This window comes from Chlamydotis macqueenii, chromosome 13 (assembly GCF_036417535.1).
Source record: "Chlamydotis macqueenii isolate bChlMac1 chromosome 13, bChlMac1.mat, whole genome shotgun sequence".
Lineage (NCBI taxonomy): Eukaryota > Metazoa > Chordata > Aves > Otidiformes > Otididae > Chlamydotis > Chlamydotis macqueenii.
The window spans coordinates 1905598-1920084 of NC_141568.1; the positions used below are offsets into that span (position 1 = coordinate 1905598).

Here is a 14487-nt window from a genome sequence, read left to right on the forward strand (position 1 = left end):
CTGCACTGTCCGGGCACCCCACAGCACCCTGGGGTACTCCCAGCACCCCAAAGGCTCCCTCAGCACCCCTGCCCCGGCTCCCCTGGGCGGCCCCAGCCCCTGCGGTGAGCCCTTCCCTGTTCTCCCTGGAACAAAGGGGTCAGTGTCTGGGCTCCGCACCGGCCTGATAACCATCGGAAACCCTATCTGCTCCGCATCCGCCGGGACGGCCTTAGCGGGGGCCGCCCCGCGCCCTCGCTGTCCCGGGGCTGGGAGGGACACGGGGCAGGGATGGGGCTCTGTCCCACTGCCAGTGGATTTGCCCGAGCAAAGCTGGTTTTGGGGGAGGCCCATGGGACCAGCTGGTGGGGCAGACAGGCATCTTCCTCCTCCTGCTCCTCCTCCTCCTCCTCCATCAGTGCAGCCATGGGCACGCGCGATGCTCCACACCACAGAGGCGTTCAAGCTACCCAGTATCCCCACTAAAACCCCAGGATGGGATAAATCTCCCGCACAGAGATGAAGAGCAGCACCAGGCAGGATTTGGGGGAGACCCCCTGCACCCCCCACCCCGCCCCGCCCCGCCCCGCCGCCAGCAAGGAAGACGAAGGGACCCGAGGGCGACAGCCCGTATCAGGGACGGGGCTGCGATTCCTTCCTCGCTTCCCTGAGCAGAGATAGGGAGAGAGGAGAGCGGGGCTGGGAATCATCAGCCGGGCTCGATAAGGGAGCTGCTGAAATGGGAGCAAAAATATTTAGACAATAAATGAAGTATCAGAAAAAAGCCGCGCATATCTTTAAGAAATCAATCATCCTGTACCGGGTGTCTGGACACACGGCGCCAACCGGGAGATAGGGAGCCAAACTGGGCAGATAAGGGTTAATCAAGGATTTAATTCAGCAAAGATAAACGGGCCTGAGCTAAGAAAAAAAAAGAAAAAAAAAAAAAAAAGAAAAAAGAGCGAGGAGGAGTAGGAGGAGGTGGGGATGGAGCCTGGGCGAGATCCTCCGGCCTTGAAGAGCCTGGGCTGGCGCTGCCCGCGTGCGGCTCCAGGGGATGCTGGGGGAAGGATGCGGCTGTGTCCGGAGCCCCCTGGGAGCAAATTTGGGTGGGAAACCCAGATCCCATCTCCTCTGCCAAGACACACGTGCCACCGAGCGGCCCACTTCGCCTGCAGCCATGTGCGGGAGGAGATGGAAGGGGACGGCCAGCGTTCCGTCAGGGAAACCTCCCAGGCACCCAAACCGGGCGATTCCTGGGGGGTCAGCACCTCAGGCAGGGAAAATCCCCCCCAAACCAACTCTTCTCCTCAAACAACTCGTTCCCTCGGGACTTTCCCCGCCGCCATCCCCAGCAGCCCGCGGCGGCGCTCTCCTTACCGTCTCGCTGCGTCCCGGCGACACCGGCTGGCTGTGGATGCTGCCCTGGAAGGGTCCCCAGGAGAAACCCTCGGGGAGGCTCCTGCGGGTCCGCACCCTCCTCTCGCCGTCCTGCACGGCCAGATCCAGCTCATCTGCGGGGAGACGGGCACAAGCATCAGTGTGATGCCCCCCAAAGCTGGACCCCCCCCCGGCCCGTGCAGCCCCATGTCCCCGGGGGGACGTGGGCACCCACTCGGACCCAAAAGCTGCTGGTGGGCGCCCCGGAGCTGCATGTCCGCGGCGGGTGGGTGGGATGCGGCCGCTTGCTGTGGGGGGTCCGGGCACGGTGCAGGGGGGTCCGGGCGCAGCACGGTGGAGCGGAAGGAGCATTTCCCGTCCCGGCACCCAAAATCGCAGCAGCTACAGGCCTTAATGGCTTTGATTATCGGATAAGCCCCGGGTTTAATGGGCTAGATAACGAGTTAATACGCTATGAAGGCTGCTCTAAAATGTTTTAACCGTGCCTCTGTCTTTCCCAGCGCAGATAAGGTGGCAGGTCACCAATACGCAGACGGATGGGCGCTGGCTGCCCCTCGCCACGTGGCGAGGAGGGGCTGGATGCTGCACCCCAAAAACCAAAATGCTCCTTGATGGAGCCGAACACGGGGCAACCGGCACAGCAGGGGTGCCCAGGGCACCCGGTTGTGTCTGGGAGGGCTCCCAGCACCCCGGGGTGCTCCAGGACAGCGGCAGGGTCCCCTCCCTGGGAAAGAGCCCCCCTAAAGCCACGTGCCTGGAGCCCCGTCCTTCGAGGGCAGACGCAGCCGGTGCTGGGGTCCCATGGGCGGGGAGGAGCCTGCGCTCGTTGGAAGGCAAAATTGCTTTCAGCGCTGGAAGCGCGGCGAGGATAAAGCGATCCCACGGCTGCGGAGATTGAAATCTGATGTGTTTATTAGCCGGGCTGACATCTGGATCCTCCCGGCGCTGGGGTGAGTTAAGGTGAGCGACTGGAAGCGCTGGGTGGGGAGCGCGGGTCGGCGGCACCCACGATGGCCCAGGTCCTGCTGTCACCCGCGGGTCCCCTCCATCCACCAAGGAAGCCCTGCGCTGCCGGGGACGCAGCTCCAAGCGCGTCCCAGGGGAGCAGCCGGTGCCCCTTGGCAAAACCCACCGTGGGAGGTGGGCTGGAGATGAGGCCTGCGAAGGCGTCGAAGGTCCCCGAGGTCTTTGGGGGTCACCGGGCTGGTCCTTGCGCTCAGGGACCCTCCATCCCCCTGCCGCAGCCTCCAGCAGGTGCCGGTGGACGGAGAGACGCGGGGATCCCGGCTCCGTTTCTAGTGGGGATTTCATCCCCAGTGAAGCGGTTTTGGGAGCAAGCACGGTGCTGGCTCTGCCCGTCCTGCGTCCCCGGGCCCGTGTCCCCACCGGCCCACCTCGGGATAGGGATGAGGAGGAGGGCAGAAAGCTGCGGCCTTCAAGCAGCCGATGGGATTTATTCCCTGGCACGAACCAACGCCAAGGAGGGGCAGCAGCAGCCCCTCACCCCGTGAAGAACCTGGCAGGGACAGGCAAGGGAGCAGAGCTGCCGAGCAGGATGCGGCCATCAGTGAGGCCTTGGGTCTGCATGTTGCTACACGTTTGCAACGCCCGGCTCCCGGCTGGGTCCTGACGCGCTGTCGGGGTGCCGGGCTCCCACCAGCCCCTCCATCACGAGCCCAGCATCCCCAGGTCCCTCACCTCCTCCAGCTCTGGGGTGGGGACCACAAACCCCCAAATCCCCAGGAGAGCCCCAACGCTGGTGGCTCCCCTCGGGCTCTTTTGGGGAATGCAGCCCAACCGCCACCTCCCCCGCTCCGTGCCCCCCTGCTTTTTGCCCCCCCTTCCCCCCGTCTCACTGGTAATCAGCGGCGTTTGGGTCAGGAGACCATGTCTCCGAGATAAGAGCGTTCGCCTGACACTTCCCATGTCAGAGCACTTCATCTTCTGTGTATCAATCCCCAGCAGAGAAAACACGCAGGCGCTGATAAAGAGAAAACCGTTCCAGACAGGGGGACAAAAATAGGGTTGTCGGAGCCGGCCCCGTGCCCCGCCAGCGCCCGGTGGCCCATCTGCCAGCGTCACCCCGAAAACGGGGTGGTGGTGAACCCCGGAGAGCGGTGTCGCCGCGCCCGGCCACGGATGCTCCTGGAGCCGCCACCCGGCTGTGCCCACGTGGATACAGCAAGAAAAAAAAAAAAAAGAAAAAGATGAGGAAAAAGATGATTTAAAAGATAATTGAAAATTAACCACGCGGCATTGCTACGCTTCTCCCCTGGCACGGGGAGAACGACACCGAGTGGGGATGGGGCGGCCTGGGAGGCGCCGCGCGTTCACGCTGTCCGCGCTTCCGCAACTTTGCCCAAAGCTGGCGAGGAGCAAGCGACGTCCCCACGCTGGGGACCCCCATCCCCAAATTCGGCCACATCGCCCTGCCTACAACACAGGGAGGGTGGCAAGATACAGCACCAGCCCGTGGGGTGCCCCCCGGTGATCCCCCTGAGCGGCGAGGAGCAAAGTTCGCGGGCGAGGGTCCCCTCCCTGCGGGATCCCCCCCCGGCAGGTGAACACCACCCCGGCTATCTCATCTGGCCATCGGTCCCGGGCCAGGCAGTGCCCCGCCGTTATCGCTGCAGCTTTATCTCCCAGATCATTAACCAAATTGGGCAGGGACCCAGCTGTTTGCTTCGGGTGGCGAAGAAAAGTGGCGGAAATGAAAGAACGAGGGGGGAAAAAAAGCCCCCCCCCGGTGAGGCGGGCGCACCTGCTCGGCGCGGCACGGCCCCCGGCGCTCCGCCCGCTGCCGAAATATGGGGTGCCGGGGCTGCTCCCTGCCCCCCGGCACCCACAGCGCCCACCGGCCCAGCGTTCGCCTCGGCTTATCTCCCCATCGAGAGATTTCAAAGAAATAGGCTGAGCTGTGCCAGAGAGCAAAGATTAATCCTGTCATCGCGCCGCGGGCGATCGATGGCCGAGAAGGCGCGGCTGGGGGTCCCGGGTGGGCAGGCGAGGGCATCACCCCGCAACACGGCTGCGTCTTCCCGCGGCGCGGGGCAAACGCGGGACCGGGGCGCGAGGAAGACCTCGGTGGGTGATCCTTCACCGGTCCCATCCCGAGCGGCTCCCGCGTCCCCTTGCCCAGACCGCATCCGCGCGACTTTAACCAAATCGGAAGGAACCGGCTCTGCCCCTCGGCGGGGATCCGGGCTCGGCGGTCCCGGAGTGTTTGCAGCTGCCTGGATACTATCTGGATAAATACCGCTATCGGGGCGTCATGGGACCGCGTCCCAGCATCGGCCGCGCCGCGCGCCGCTCCTATTAATACAGCGCTTTGCGCCCGGTCCGGGGTCACAACGCTGGGTACGGCCCCCAAATCAGCCCTGGTGACGGAGTCTGGGGGAACGGGGATGAACTGGCGGTCCCTGCTCCCATCCCAGCACACGCGGGATGTCCCCGTGGTGTGGGAACCGGTGAGGGGAGGGATCCATGGATCCATCCATCCGTCGGTACCTAACCTCCCGCGGCTCTCCCGCTCCCGTCCGGGGAAAGCTGAGCCGGAGAAGGCCCCGGCCTGGCCCCGTCGCGCGCCCCAGCTGCTGTTTTCAGAAGCGGCGAGCGCGCGGGCGGAAGGAATAAATCCTGACAACTCAACTAGCGAAATGATGTGATGGCACCGCTCCGATAAGATGGAGGGAGCCGATTGGGAAGAGTCTTAAGCTGCGAACACGCAGCATCTCCACTCTTCACCTCTGCTCACAAAGGGAAATCTCTCCAAAGGGGCTAAGGAGATTATCCCGGCTTTGCCATCCCGGGTGCTCGAGTAATCAGGGCAGCCTCGGGGACGACAAAGGAGCCAGGAGGGTTTAAACTCAAGCCTTGCTGGGCTGCGCCTGCTTGGGCGCAGCTTGGGGTTGCTCAGGCCGAGTTGCCGTGGACCAAGGCGGGACGGTCGGGGGAGAGCGGGGCTGCCACTGGCTTTGTCCCCCTTCCCAGTTTTAGGGTGGGAGCTGAGGGGAGGTTCCTGCCTTTATCGCTCCTGCCCATCGCTGGCAATTTATTGATTTTTTTTTTTTTTTTTACGTTTTGACAGAGTACAAAAGCAAATCTTTATCGGGCTGAACCCTGCCCCTGGTTAATGGAGGAGCTGTGACCTCCCGGCACCCGGGGCGATGGCAAGCGGAGGGAGGGGTGCTGCACCCCCAAAAGGGCCGGGCACCCCGCTCGCCAGCTGTGGCGCACAGCTGGCAGGCACGGGCAGCAGGGCGGGCACCGGCCGTGCCACGCGGCGCCCGGGGATCGCCCTTCCCCTTACGCCCCACGTAAGCCGGGGTGCCCTGCCCGAGCAGGATGCGTCCCGATAAGCCCGCCCGGGACGTTTGCGTTCGGGGTGTTGCTGCGTCCTGCTGGGATGTGGCCCTGTCCCCGTCCCCGGGGGGGGTCCCCATCCCATGGGGGTCCCCATGCTGGGAAATAAACGGGAGCTGTGCCCGGGGAGAGAGGAATAAACACCGGGAATCACATCACAAAGCGCTCAGGGAGGATGGGAAGGAGGAAAAGTTCCCAGTTCCCCTGGGGCTGCCAGGGGTGGCTGGACCCCTGTGCCCCCCGTCCCCGCTTGTGGGGCTGCTGGGACCCCCCCAGCTCTGCCCAGGCTGGTGCCAGGCAGTGGGCAGGGGTGCACTGGGGGGGCAGGAAGCTGAGCTGGGGGGAGAGGAAGGGGAGCGAAGGGGCCCGGAGCCAATGCAGAGGGCAGATATCCCCTCCGGAAAAGGCAAGGGGACCTGCGGTGGGGAGGGAGGACCCCCGGGGGGGCAGCACCCAGATGGAGGAGAGGAGTGGGAGCGCTGAGCCCAAAACCCCCCCCGGTCCAGAGAGCCATCCCAGGGCAGTGATTGACAGCTGTCAGTCACCGTGAGCCAGGCAGCCTCGCCCTCAGGGCTCCCACCCCAAGGAACGCAAGATGTTTTTCTCCTTCCCAAGGGAAAACGGAGCGGAAGATGGGGACAGAGAGCGGGGATGGTGCCTGCACATCTCAATAGCCCCCCATGCAGGGGTGTCCCTCCACTCCAGCAGTGTCCCCAAACTGGTCTGAGCATCCCTTCCACCCCAGAGTGTCCCCAAACTGGTCTGAGCATCCCTTCCACCCCAGCAGCATCCCTAAACTGGTCTGAGCATCCCTCCAAGTCCTCAGTAATATCCCCAAACCGCTCTGAGCATCCCGCCACCCCGTCAGCGTCCCCAAACCATCCTGAGCCTCCCTTGCACCCCAGCAGTGTCCCCAAACTGGTCTGAGCACCCCTGCACCCCGTCAGTGTCCCCAGACAGCGGCTGAACCGAGGGCAGGGACCTACAGGCACGGACCCCAGCAGGACCAGGGTCCCCTTGGATGTCCCCCAACCCAGGACAGGTCCCACCACCCCTGCTGGGACCATCCCCAGCCTGATGCCAAAAGCCAGGCAGCGGGGGGTTCAGGACCCCAGGGAACCCCCCCAACTTGGGGAGACTACCACCCCAAACCCCAACTTTTCCCCATCCCCCAGCAATCTAACGCAAACACAGCTATCTGCCGCTCAGCCCGGCTCCCGGCGATAAAAAGAAATAGCTGGAATAATTTTTCCCACCCACACATACCAGGGCGGAGGGGAAGGGGGAGCGATGGCGGGGGGGGGGGGGGAGATGAGGCGCGCTGCCGGCCATCCGGACGAGCCGTCCCTCCTCGCCGTGCCCTGCTCGCCCCGATAATAAACCTTGAGGTTTGCAGACAAACTCCGGGCGGCCGGAGATTATTCAGGCAGGAGTCGCGGCGCAGATAAACACAACCGAAGGCGAGCGGGAGGCGAAGGGGAAGGGGGAGGCAGGGAGGGGGAAAAAAAAAAATTTTTAAAAAAAAAAAAAAAAAGCTTGCAGTTTTAATTAGAGACGCCAAAAATATAACGAGTTGCGCTGTCCCATCCCGACACGCCGCACACGGGACTGGCGGCGAGGATGGGTTCCTGGTCCTGGGAGAGGTGGACCCGGAGCCACGCGCCATAATTAACTCGGAGCCATCGTTACCACCCAGCAGCAATTAAATAAACCCGGGACAAGCCCGCAGCGGGGGTCTGGGGGGGCTCAGCAAGGTGGAAATGTTGGTGGGGACCCAAATAGTGAAGCTGGTGGAGAAAAGGGGGTGAGGAACCCCCCCCCCCCGGGAGCGAGCAGAGGGAGGACGGTGGGACACGGCCGGGGGCGCCAGGGCAAAAGTCACCCCGGGTTTGGCCCTGGCTGCTCCATCCCTTCCCCATCGGCCCGTTGGTGTCCCCACAGGGACAAAACCAAAACGTTTCACCCCAGCCAGCAGAAAGGCAAGCGCCAGCCGGGCTTCCCAGAAGCTCCCGGTGGGGATTCTCCAGTGTCTCATAATGCGGTTGAGCAGCCTGCCCCTCAGCAGGGCTCTGCTCTCCTCCGTTCCCCTGTCCCAACATCACGTTTCTGAAATTTGTTGGTGTTTTTCACCTTCTCCCTCTGGGAAACCTGGCTGGAGTTGGGGAGGTTGGCTGGGTGGGAGGGGAGCCGGAGGCTGTGGGTGCTCCTGAAAGTCTCTGCTACCGACCCTGCTCCGGAGCAAACAAAAATGAGTGGGAAAGGTGGAAACCTGGGGCACGGCCAAGAGCTGCAAGGCAGGGGAACGGGGAAGCGTTTGGGGAAATTTTGGGGTGGTTTGGGGGAATCTGGGGAGGATGCACATCCCCTCTCCAGCCCCACTAGAGGATGAAGCCGCTGGCACGAAGCATGGCCACGCTCCATCCCGGGATCCCGTCGGGAAGCAGACCCGAATCGGGGTGTCCCAGCACCCCGGCCAAAGCGGCGGCACATCCGAAAAGGCTCCCAAGCCAAGGATCACAGCCTGCAGCTCCCAGGGACTGGCGTCCCAGCCGGGCGAGCGGCCGCCCCCTCCGCCGAACAAGGTCATTTCAAAGATAAAACCAAAACACTCCCTTCTCCCTCGCCGGCGCACGGGGCCAAGGAGACCCACGGCAGAGTCCCGGCACGCCGCGTCCCCACGCTGCCGAGCCTCCTGCGCAGCGGTTTTGGAGACCCAAACGGCGGAGGGTTACCCCACAGCCCCCCAAAAAGGAAGCAAGACCCCGCAGGACACGAACAAAGGCGCCCGGAACGCCCCGCTCGCCCCTCCCCGGCCTCGCCGCATCTTCGCGGCTGCCATTGCTGACATACGGCGGATCCTGCCAGATAAAAAAGAAAATTCAGGCTGCTCAGAGTTTCCCTTTTCGCCAGCTCCATCCCTGATAAGTGCAGAGCCTGCAGAGCGCCTGATAGACGGGCTATCGCGGCGGTTGGTGCGAAAGGAACACCCTATCGCTGCAGCATCGCCGGACCGCCATCAACTCCCAGCCACACAGAAATTAATACCACTCCAATTACCAGAATAGAGATGGGCTGGGAGAAGGCGATAATAAAATCTCTTTTACATAAAGAATGCAAATAACCCGTGAGGGAAGGGGGGAAGGGGAGGCACGGCCGGAGATGAGGCTTCATGGTCCGCAGCCGCCCGTTCCGCTGGGATACGGGGGTCACGCGGCGCCACGACCCCCGGGATGTGGGGACACCCGTGGGTTTGGCACCGCGGTCCCCTCCCGGGATGCCAGCGCAGGAGCGGGGAGCCCGGCGATGCCGAGGGCAAAGGGCCGGGGAGCAGATAAAGAGGAGCCGGGGGTGGCCTCGCAGCTCCTTCCTGCCCGGCACGCAGGAAGGGCCGGGATATCAGCGGGACCGGCGAGCGCTTCCCCTCGGATGGGGCGGAAAGAGGGAGCGGGGCCACGGCTCCTCGTCGGGACCGTGAGGATTTGGGCAGCTGCAGGAGCACGTGCGTTGGCAGCCGGCGTTTCCCAGGATTTCTCCATCGCCCGGCCCACGCGGGAGGCTGGTGGCCCTGGGGACGCACCAGGACCCCGCCATCGCGCCCATTACCCACGGGCGATCGCTGTCCTGCGTCAGGGCCACCCCTTCCCATCACACGCTGCTCCGAAATTCCACCGGCATCGCCCCACCGGGAGCTCCCCTGGGAGGAGTGGGGTGTGGGCAGGGGCTGGCAGCACAAACGGGACCCGAAACGCGGCGCATCCACCCTTGGGGGTGTCAGCTCCCCCCACTCCTGTCCCCATCCACCCACCGGGCACCATCCCCAGCAGACACGCGCCCGCAAACCCAATCTACGAGGAGAAGCCCGAATTTCACCCCAGCGGCGGGTCGGTTTGGAGATAGCGGGGCGATAGGGCGCGGGGTGCCCACACGGCACACGCCGGGCCTCGCCGGGCTGCCAGCGCGCCGGTGGCCCCGGCGCGGAGATGCCGAGAGGGAGATAGACGGCTGTATTCGCTCCTTGGGGTTTTGATAACCATCGCGAAACCGCCCCAGCGTCGCTCTCGTGGTCGCCAGGAGGTTTCGCCAAGTGCCCTCGCGAGCGCGGGGTGACGCAGGACGAGGTCCAAACCCTCCCTGTGCTGGGCAGCGCGGTGCCGGCATCCCCACCGCGCCCGCGTCATTTTTTGCGGTCTCAGCGGTGGCCCAGGGGACGCGAGTGACCACAACCATCTCTCCCAGCAGAAGTGCTGGAATTTACGGCCTGCCCAGTGCTCCCTGTCCTCCTTGTACTGGTCTTGGCAAGAGGTCGTGAATACCAGGGGGCCGCTCCGGTTGCTCCCACCGCGCGGTACAGCCAGGAGGTCAGGATGATGGGCTGCACGCCGAGGACTCACCTGGGCCATTCCAGGCGTCCGTTTCCTGTGGGTTTTCTCCGGGATCGGGCTTTTCCGGCTCCTTCGGGCTCTCCGGGGCGTCCCTGGACTCTGGAGCAGGAGAGGAAAAGGAGGTCACACATGGAATTTCACAGGTGGCATCCCACGGGGGTTGGGACCACCGCACCGGGTGTGGGCTCACCCTCGAGGATGTGCACTTTGTTTAAGGGGGGTTGTTCCCCTCAAAATCCCCACACCCAACCCCCCCGCTGCCCAGCCGCGGGGTCCCCTGCGCCCCACGGGACGACCCACAAGGACAGCCAAGCCCACCCGCGCATCCTCCCTGGGTGGGGGGGGCGGATTTCCCCAGCTACCCCCAAAACCCCTCACCCCGCGTCCCTCCCATCCCACGGCCGGCCCCACGTCACCCGGCCGGGCCCCGCTCCCGTCACGGCTCTATTTGTAGCGTATTCATAGCAACTTGATAACAATTATTTTCTCCATTAACCGCTGCGGGAGATGCAGCTGATAAGCCCTATCTGCATATGACAGTGTGGAAGATTAGCGCCCAAAGTACATGTTTGCCTTGGCGTCCCGGGCGGATAACCAGCACGGAGTCCAATCGATCGGCACCAGAGCGAACACCCAGGGGTGACGTCACCGGCATCGGAGATTATTAATACAGGTGATAAGCGGAACGATTAACATCAAATAAATCAATCACCGGGTATAAAAGTCCTATTATTTTTGGCTATAAATCAAAGTGCCTGGCATATCGATTTTTATCCATCGCGCTGAAAGCTTTAGTGGCCGTTATTGCTGCTCGGTGTTATCTCTGCTATCACCTTTTTATCGAGGCAGGCTAGTGCCAGGTGCAGCTCCGCGCCCGGGCTCCCGGCTCCCTCGCCCCCAGCCCGCTTTCCCCATCAGATAAGCGCCGCTCGCTTCCCCCCGCTGCCGAGCAAAGTTTGCCGGCGAGCCCTCCCTGCCCCCGGCTATCGGGGTGCCGGTGTGGATTCCCCCCCGCCCCGACTTTTCCCAATCTGTCACGGCTCGGCTCCCGTGGGTTTTTAGCGGGGGGATGCTTTGCTCCCCGTTTGCCGGCGGATGAAGGAGCGGGCGCTTGCCGGGGACGGGCCGGCTCCATTAGCCGGTGCAGCCTTGCCCCGCCGCGGTTATCTCGAAGGGCACTGCAAACATGAACTGATTAGGATTTGCCCCCACCTCCACAGGAAGGAACTTAAAGGATATCTGGGGACTGTTTCAGCCCGGCCCTGAAACGCAGCCGCCTCTGGGGCGCGGCACGGCACGGCGCGGCGGCGGGCAGGCGGCGGCGCGGGCAGGAAGCAGCCAGCAAAGGCCCCGTCCCCCCAACCCCATCCTTTACACCCCAAGAAGTCGCTTTGCACCCCAAGGCGGGGTGAATTTGAGCCGGGGGGGGGGTCACTTTGCACCCCCACGTCCCTCCGTGGCCGCCGGCAGCGCAGCGCCGGGGCGGGTGAAAGGCGTTGAAACGGATACGGGGTGACGGCGCTCATTAGCAGCCATCGCGCCGAGCAACCCGCCTCCGGTTTCCAGCAGCCCGGCACGCCGCTGCCCTGGGCCAAGCCGAGATTGCGCCGGCAGAAGGGCGCTCGGAGAGACGGAGCACCCCAGGGAGAGCGTGGGGGGGGGTCTCACCTACCCACCAGCCCACCCCTCGACGGGCAGGCGGGACGCTTCGTTAGCTAATTAACAGCATGCATCACCACCAGCGATGACGCCCAAGATGCCAGCGTGCCCGGGGTGTGGCTCCGGCGGCAGGGCCTGTCCCCGCGGCGGTGGGACATGGCGCTCAGCCCGTGCCGTCGCGGCGAGGCTCACCTTCGCTGCCGGGGGGGCTGGAGGCGTCGCGTTCGGCAGAGCCCTCGTGGTCTGAGGCGGCCCCCTCCCTCTCCGAGGGGCTCTTCTCCCCCGCCGGGCCGTCGTCGCCTTCCTCCATCGCTGCCAGGGAACCTGCCGAAACACAGAGGGGGCGGTCACGGGGGCAGAACTGGAGGAACAAAAATCCCAGTGGGTTTTGCCACCTGGGAAACGCAGGATGCCAACGCCTTGGGTTTTGGCAAATGGCCCTTTCCTTGCTCGGCTGTGGGGCCGGGAGACGTCCCGCAGTTCTGCGTGTCGCGGGAAGGGAAAACCCCGTCCGCCGCCGGCCCCGTGCTGGGGTCCCGTGTCCCCTTGCGGAGGGGGGGCGTTTCTAGAGCCGTCGCCTTGCTCCGGGATGTCCCCTGAGCGACGCCTGGTTCCCCTGCCGACCTCCTGGGGATGGTCCCACGCCTGCCTGGGACGTGAGAGGGGTCCCACCCTGTACCACGGGTGCACGGCCCGCTGCACCGCGCACCCTCGCTTCCCACCCAAACCACCCCACCACCTGCTCCAAATTGGGGCGAGGGACCCCAGAAACCACCCGCCATGGTCCCCAGCACCCCTTGTCTGACGGGAGACCCACGACGCAGCCCCCCTGCCATGCCCAGAGCCCCGGCCAAAGCAGGACACTGCAGTGGGGCCAGGGGTGCAAGTGGAATCCAAAGGGGACACCCCAGCAGCCCCCCCATGAACAGCTGCCTCTTCCGTTTCCACGGCAACGCAGCATCTCCCCCCCTACATCCGTGCCGAAATCCAGAAAGAAAGGACAGAGCGAGCGCACACGCGGCTCGCGCCGCACGAAGCCTGTCCGGGGGTCTGCCCACCCGGTGCCCCATCCGGCACCATCCGGCGCGCGGGCAGTGGGGGGGACGGCGCGGTGACAAACCGGCTGCAGACCTCAGCTGCTCTCCGTGACTCCAGGCGTGGATATTTACAGCGGGAGAACAAAGAGCCCATAATCTATACAAAGCAGACAACAATGAGCGTGGATAAAGAGGCTGCCGGAGAAGGGAAGGCAATTTATTCTAATTCTGCTAATTTCAGTTCCAGCACAATTAAAAAGGCTCTGATAATATTCAGAAACAATCGCCGGCTAACAAATCGTTTCTCTCGCCGTAAATGAAACATTGTTCGGCTAATTTCTTCTTTCACGCCTTCACGGCTCCTGGGCTCCCGATAAAGTTAACCCGACTCTCGCCTGCTCCACGGCTTCGCACCTCCGGGATGGACGGGGAGGGACGGACGGGGCTGGGACCGCGCGTACGGCACCTGCGTCCCACCCCGAAACGCCAAGCCCCGGCCAGGAGGGCGATGGAGACGCCCCGTATAAACGCAACAGTAGAAAATTTGGGGTTTGGGTACCGCAGCATCAGCGAGCGCCTATGGGGATGCCAGGTGGCCGGCAGCATCCCGGCGCCGCGCTCCCCGGATGCATCCCCGCATCCAGCCTGTCCCATGGCGGCATCCCGCTCCCAGCGCGCCCGCGATTCCCAAGGGATGCTCCGGCCCCGGCGGTGCGGGTTAAACGAACGAGTGGGTAGCTTAAAAAAAAAAAATTTTTTAAAGGGAAAAAAAAAAAGAAAAAAAAAGAAAAAAAAGCAAGTGAGGGAGCACGGAGCAGGGAGCGGAGCGTCACTTTTCCGGGATTGCTGGAAGCCCTGCACAGTTATCACCGCACACAGCCTCCCTCGGCTTGCCTGATCTGTCTATTCTTCATTAAGCAAATACGCTGAAATGGAAATGAAAACATAATAGCTATTTGATTTTCGGCGAGATATTTTGCATATTGGTTCGGTGCTGATAGTGGAATTTCATCAACTCCCTTTTTTCATGCTTTAAAACTGAATTACTGAGGCTGGCTTTACAGAGAGGGGAAGAGCCAAAAAATGCTCCCTTCCAAGATACTCCGCTTCGACGATTAACTCTTCTCCCTCCCTCCTTCTCCCTCTTTTTTTTTTTTTTTTTTTTGATAACAAGGAAGGATTTCTTTTTCTTTTTTTTTCTCTCTGTTTTTTTTTTTAAAAAAATTACAGTGCTTGTAAAACTTGCAGGAAGCGACGTGCCTGTATCACCTGGGGGCGCGGGTCCGGGCGGGCGCGAGGGTCGGCATTCCGGGGGTTTTTCCAGGAAAACCCATCGCTACCCAGGGGATGACTGGATCGTTTCACCCAAATTAAGGTTCTCCTGGCACAGGGACAAGAAATATTTTCTTGATTCTTTGCGCTTAGCTAAGCAGCTAAATAAATTAGCGCTTAGCAAAAAAAAAAAATTAAATGAAAGGAAAAATAATGGAGAAAATAAAAAAAAAAAAAAAAAAGGAGGGGGACTTCTCCAGGCTGCCAAGAGTGAGACCCTGGACGCTCCGAGAGCCGGCACGCAGACAAGAGCAAAGCGATAAGAGGCCTCGATAACAGATAGAAAATAGCAACAGCCCCAGACTTTCCCACCGGCTCCGGAGCGAGGAGGAGGA

At 62.7% G+C, this 14487-nt stretch overlaps 1 protein-coding gene across 3 annotated transcripts in view; it reads right to left on the reverse strand.

Moving 5' to 3' along the window:
* ZFPM1 (zinc finger protein, FOG family member 1) overlaps positions 1–14487 on the reverse strand; it is a 31603-nt gene that overhangs the window by 5686 nt on the left and 11430 nt on the right. For 2 of the 3 annotated variants that reach the window (XM_086757820.1, XM_086757818.1), the window contains exons 2-4: positions 11976–12107; positions 10134–10223; positions 1360–1493 (exon numbers count right to left, since the gene is read on the reverse strand). In XM_086757820.1, coding sequence (XP_086613946.1) covers positions 1360–1493; positions 10134–10223; positions 11976–12107 — 356 coding nt within the window. Of the gene's footprint in view, positions 1–1359; positions 1494–1600; positions 2048–10133; positions 10224–11975; positions 12108–14487 lie in introns of those variants that run through there. The other variant, XM_086757819.1, reaches the window with a different exon arrangement.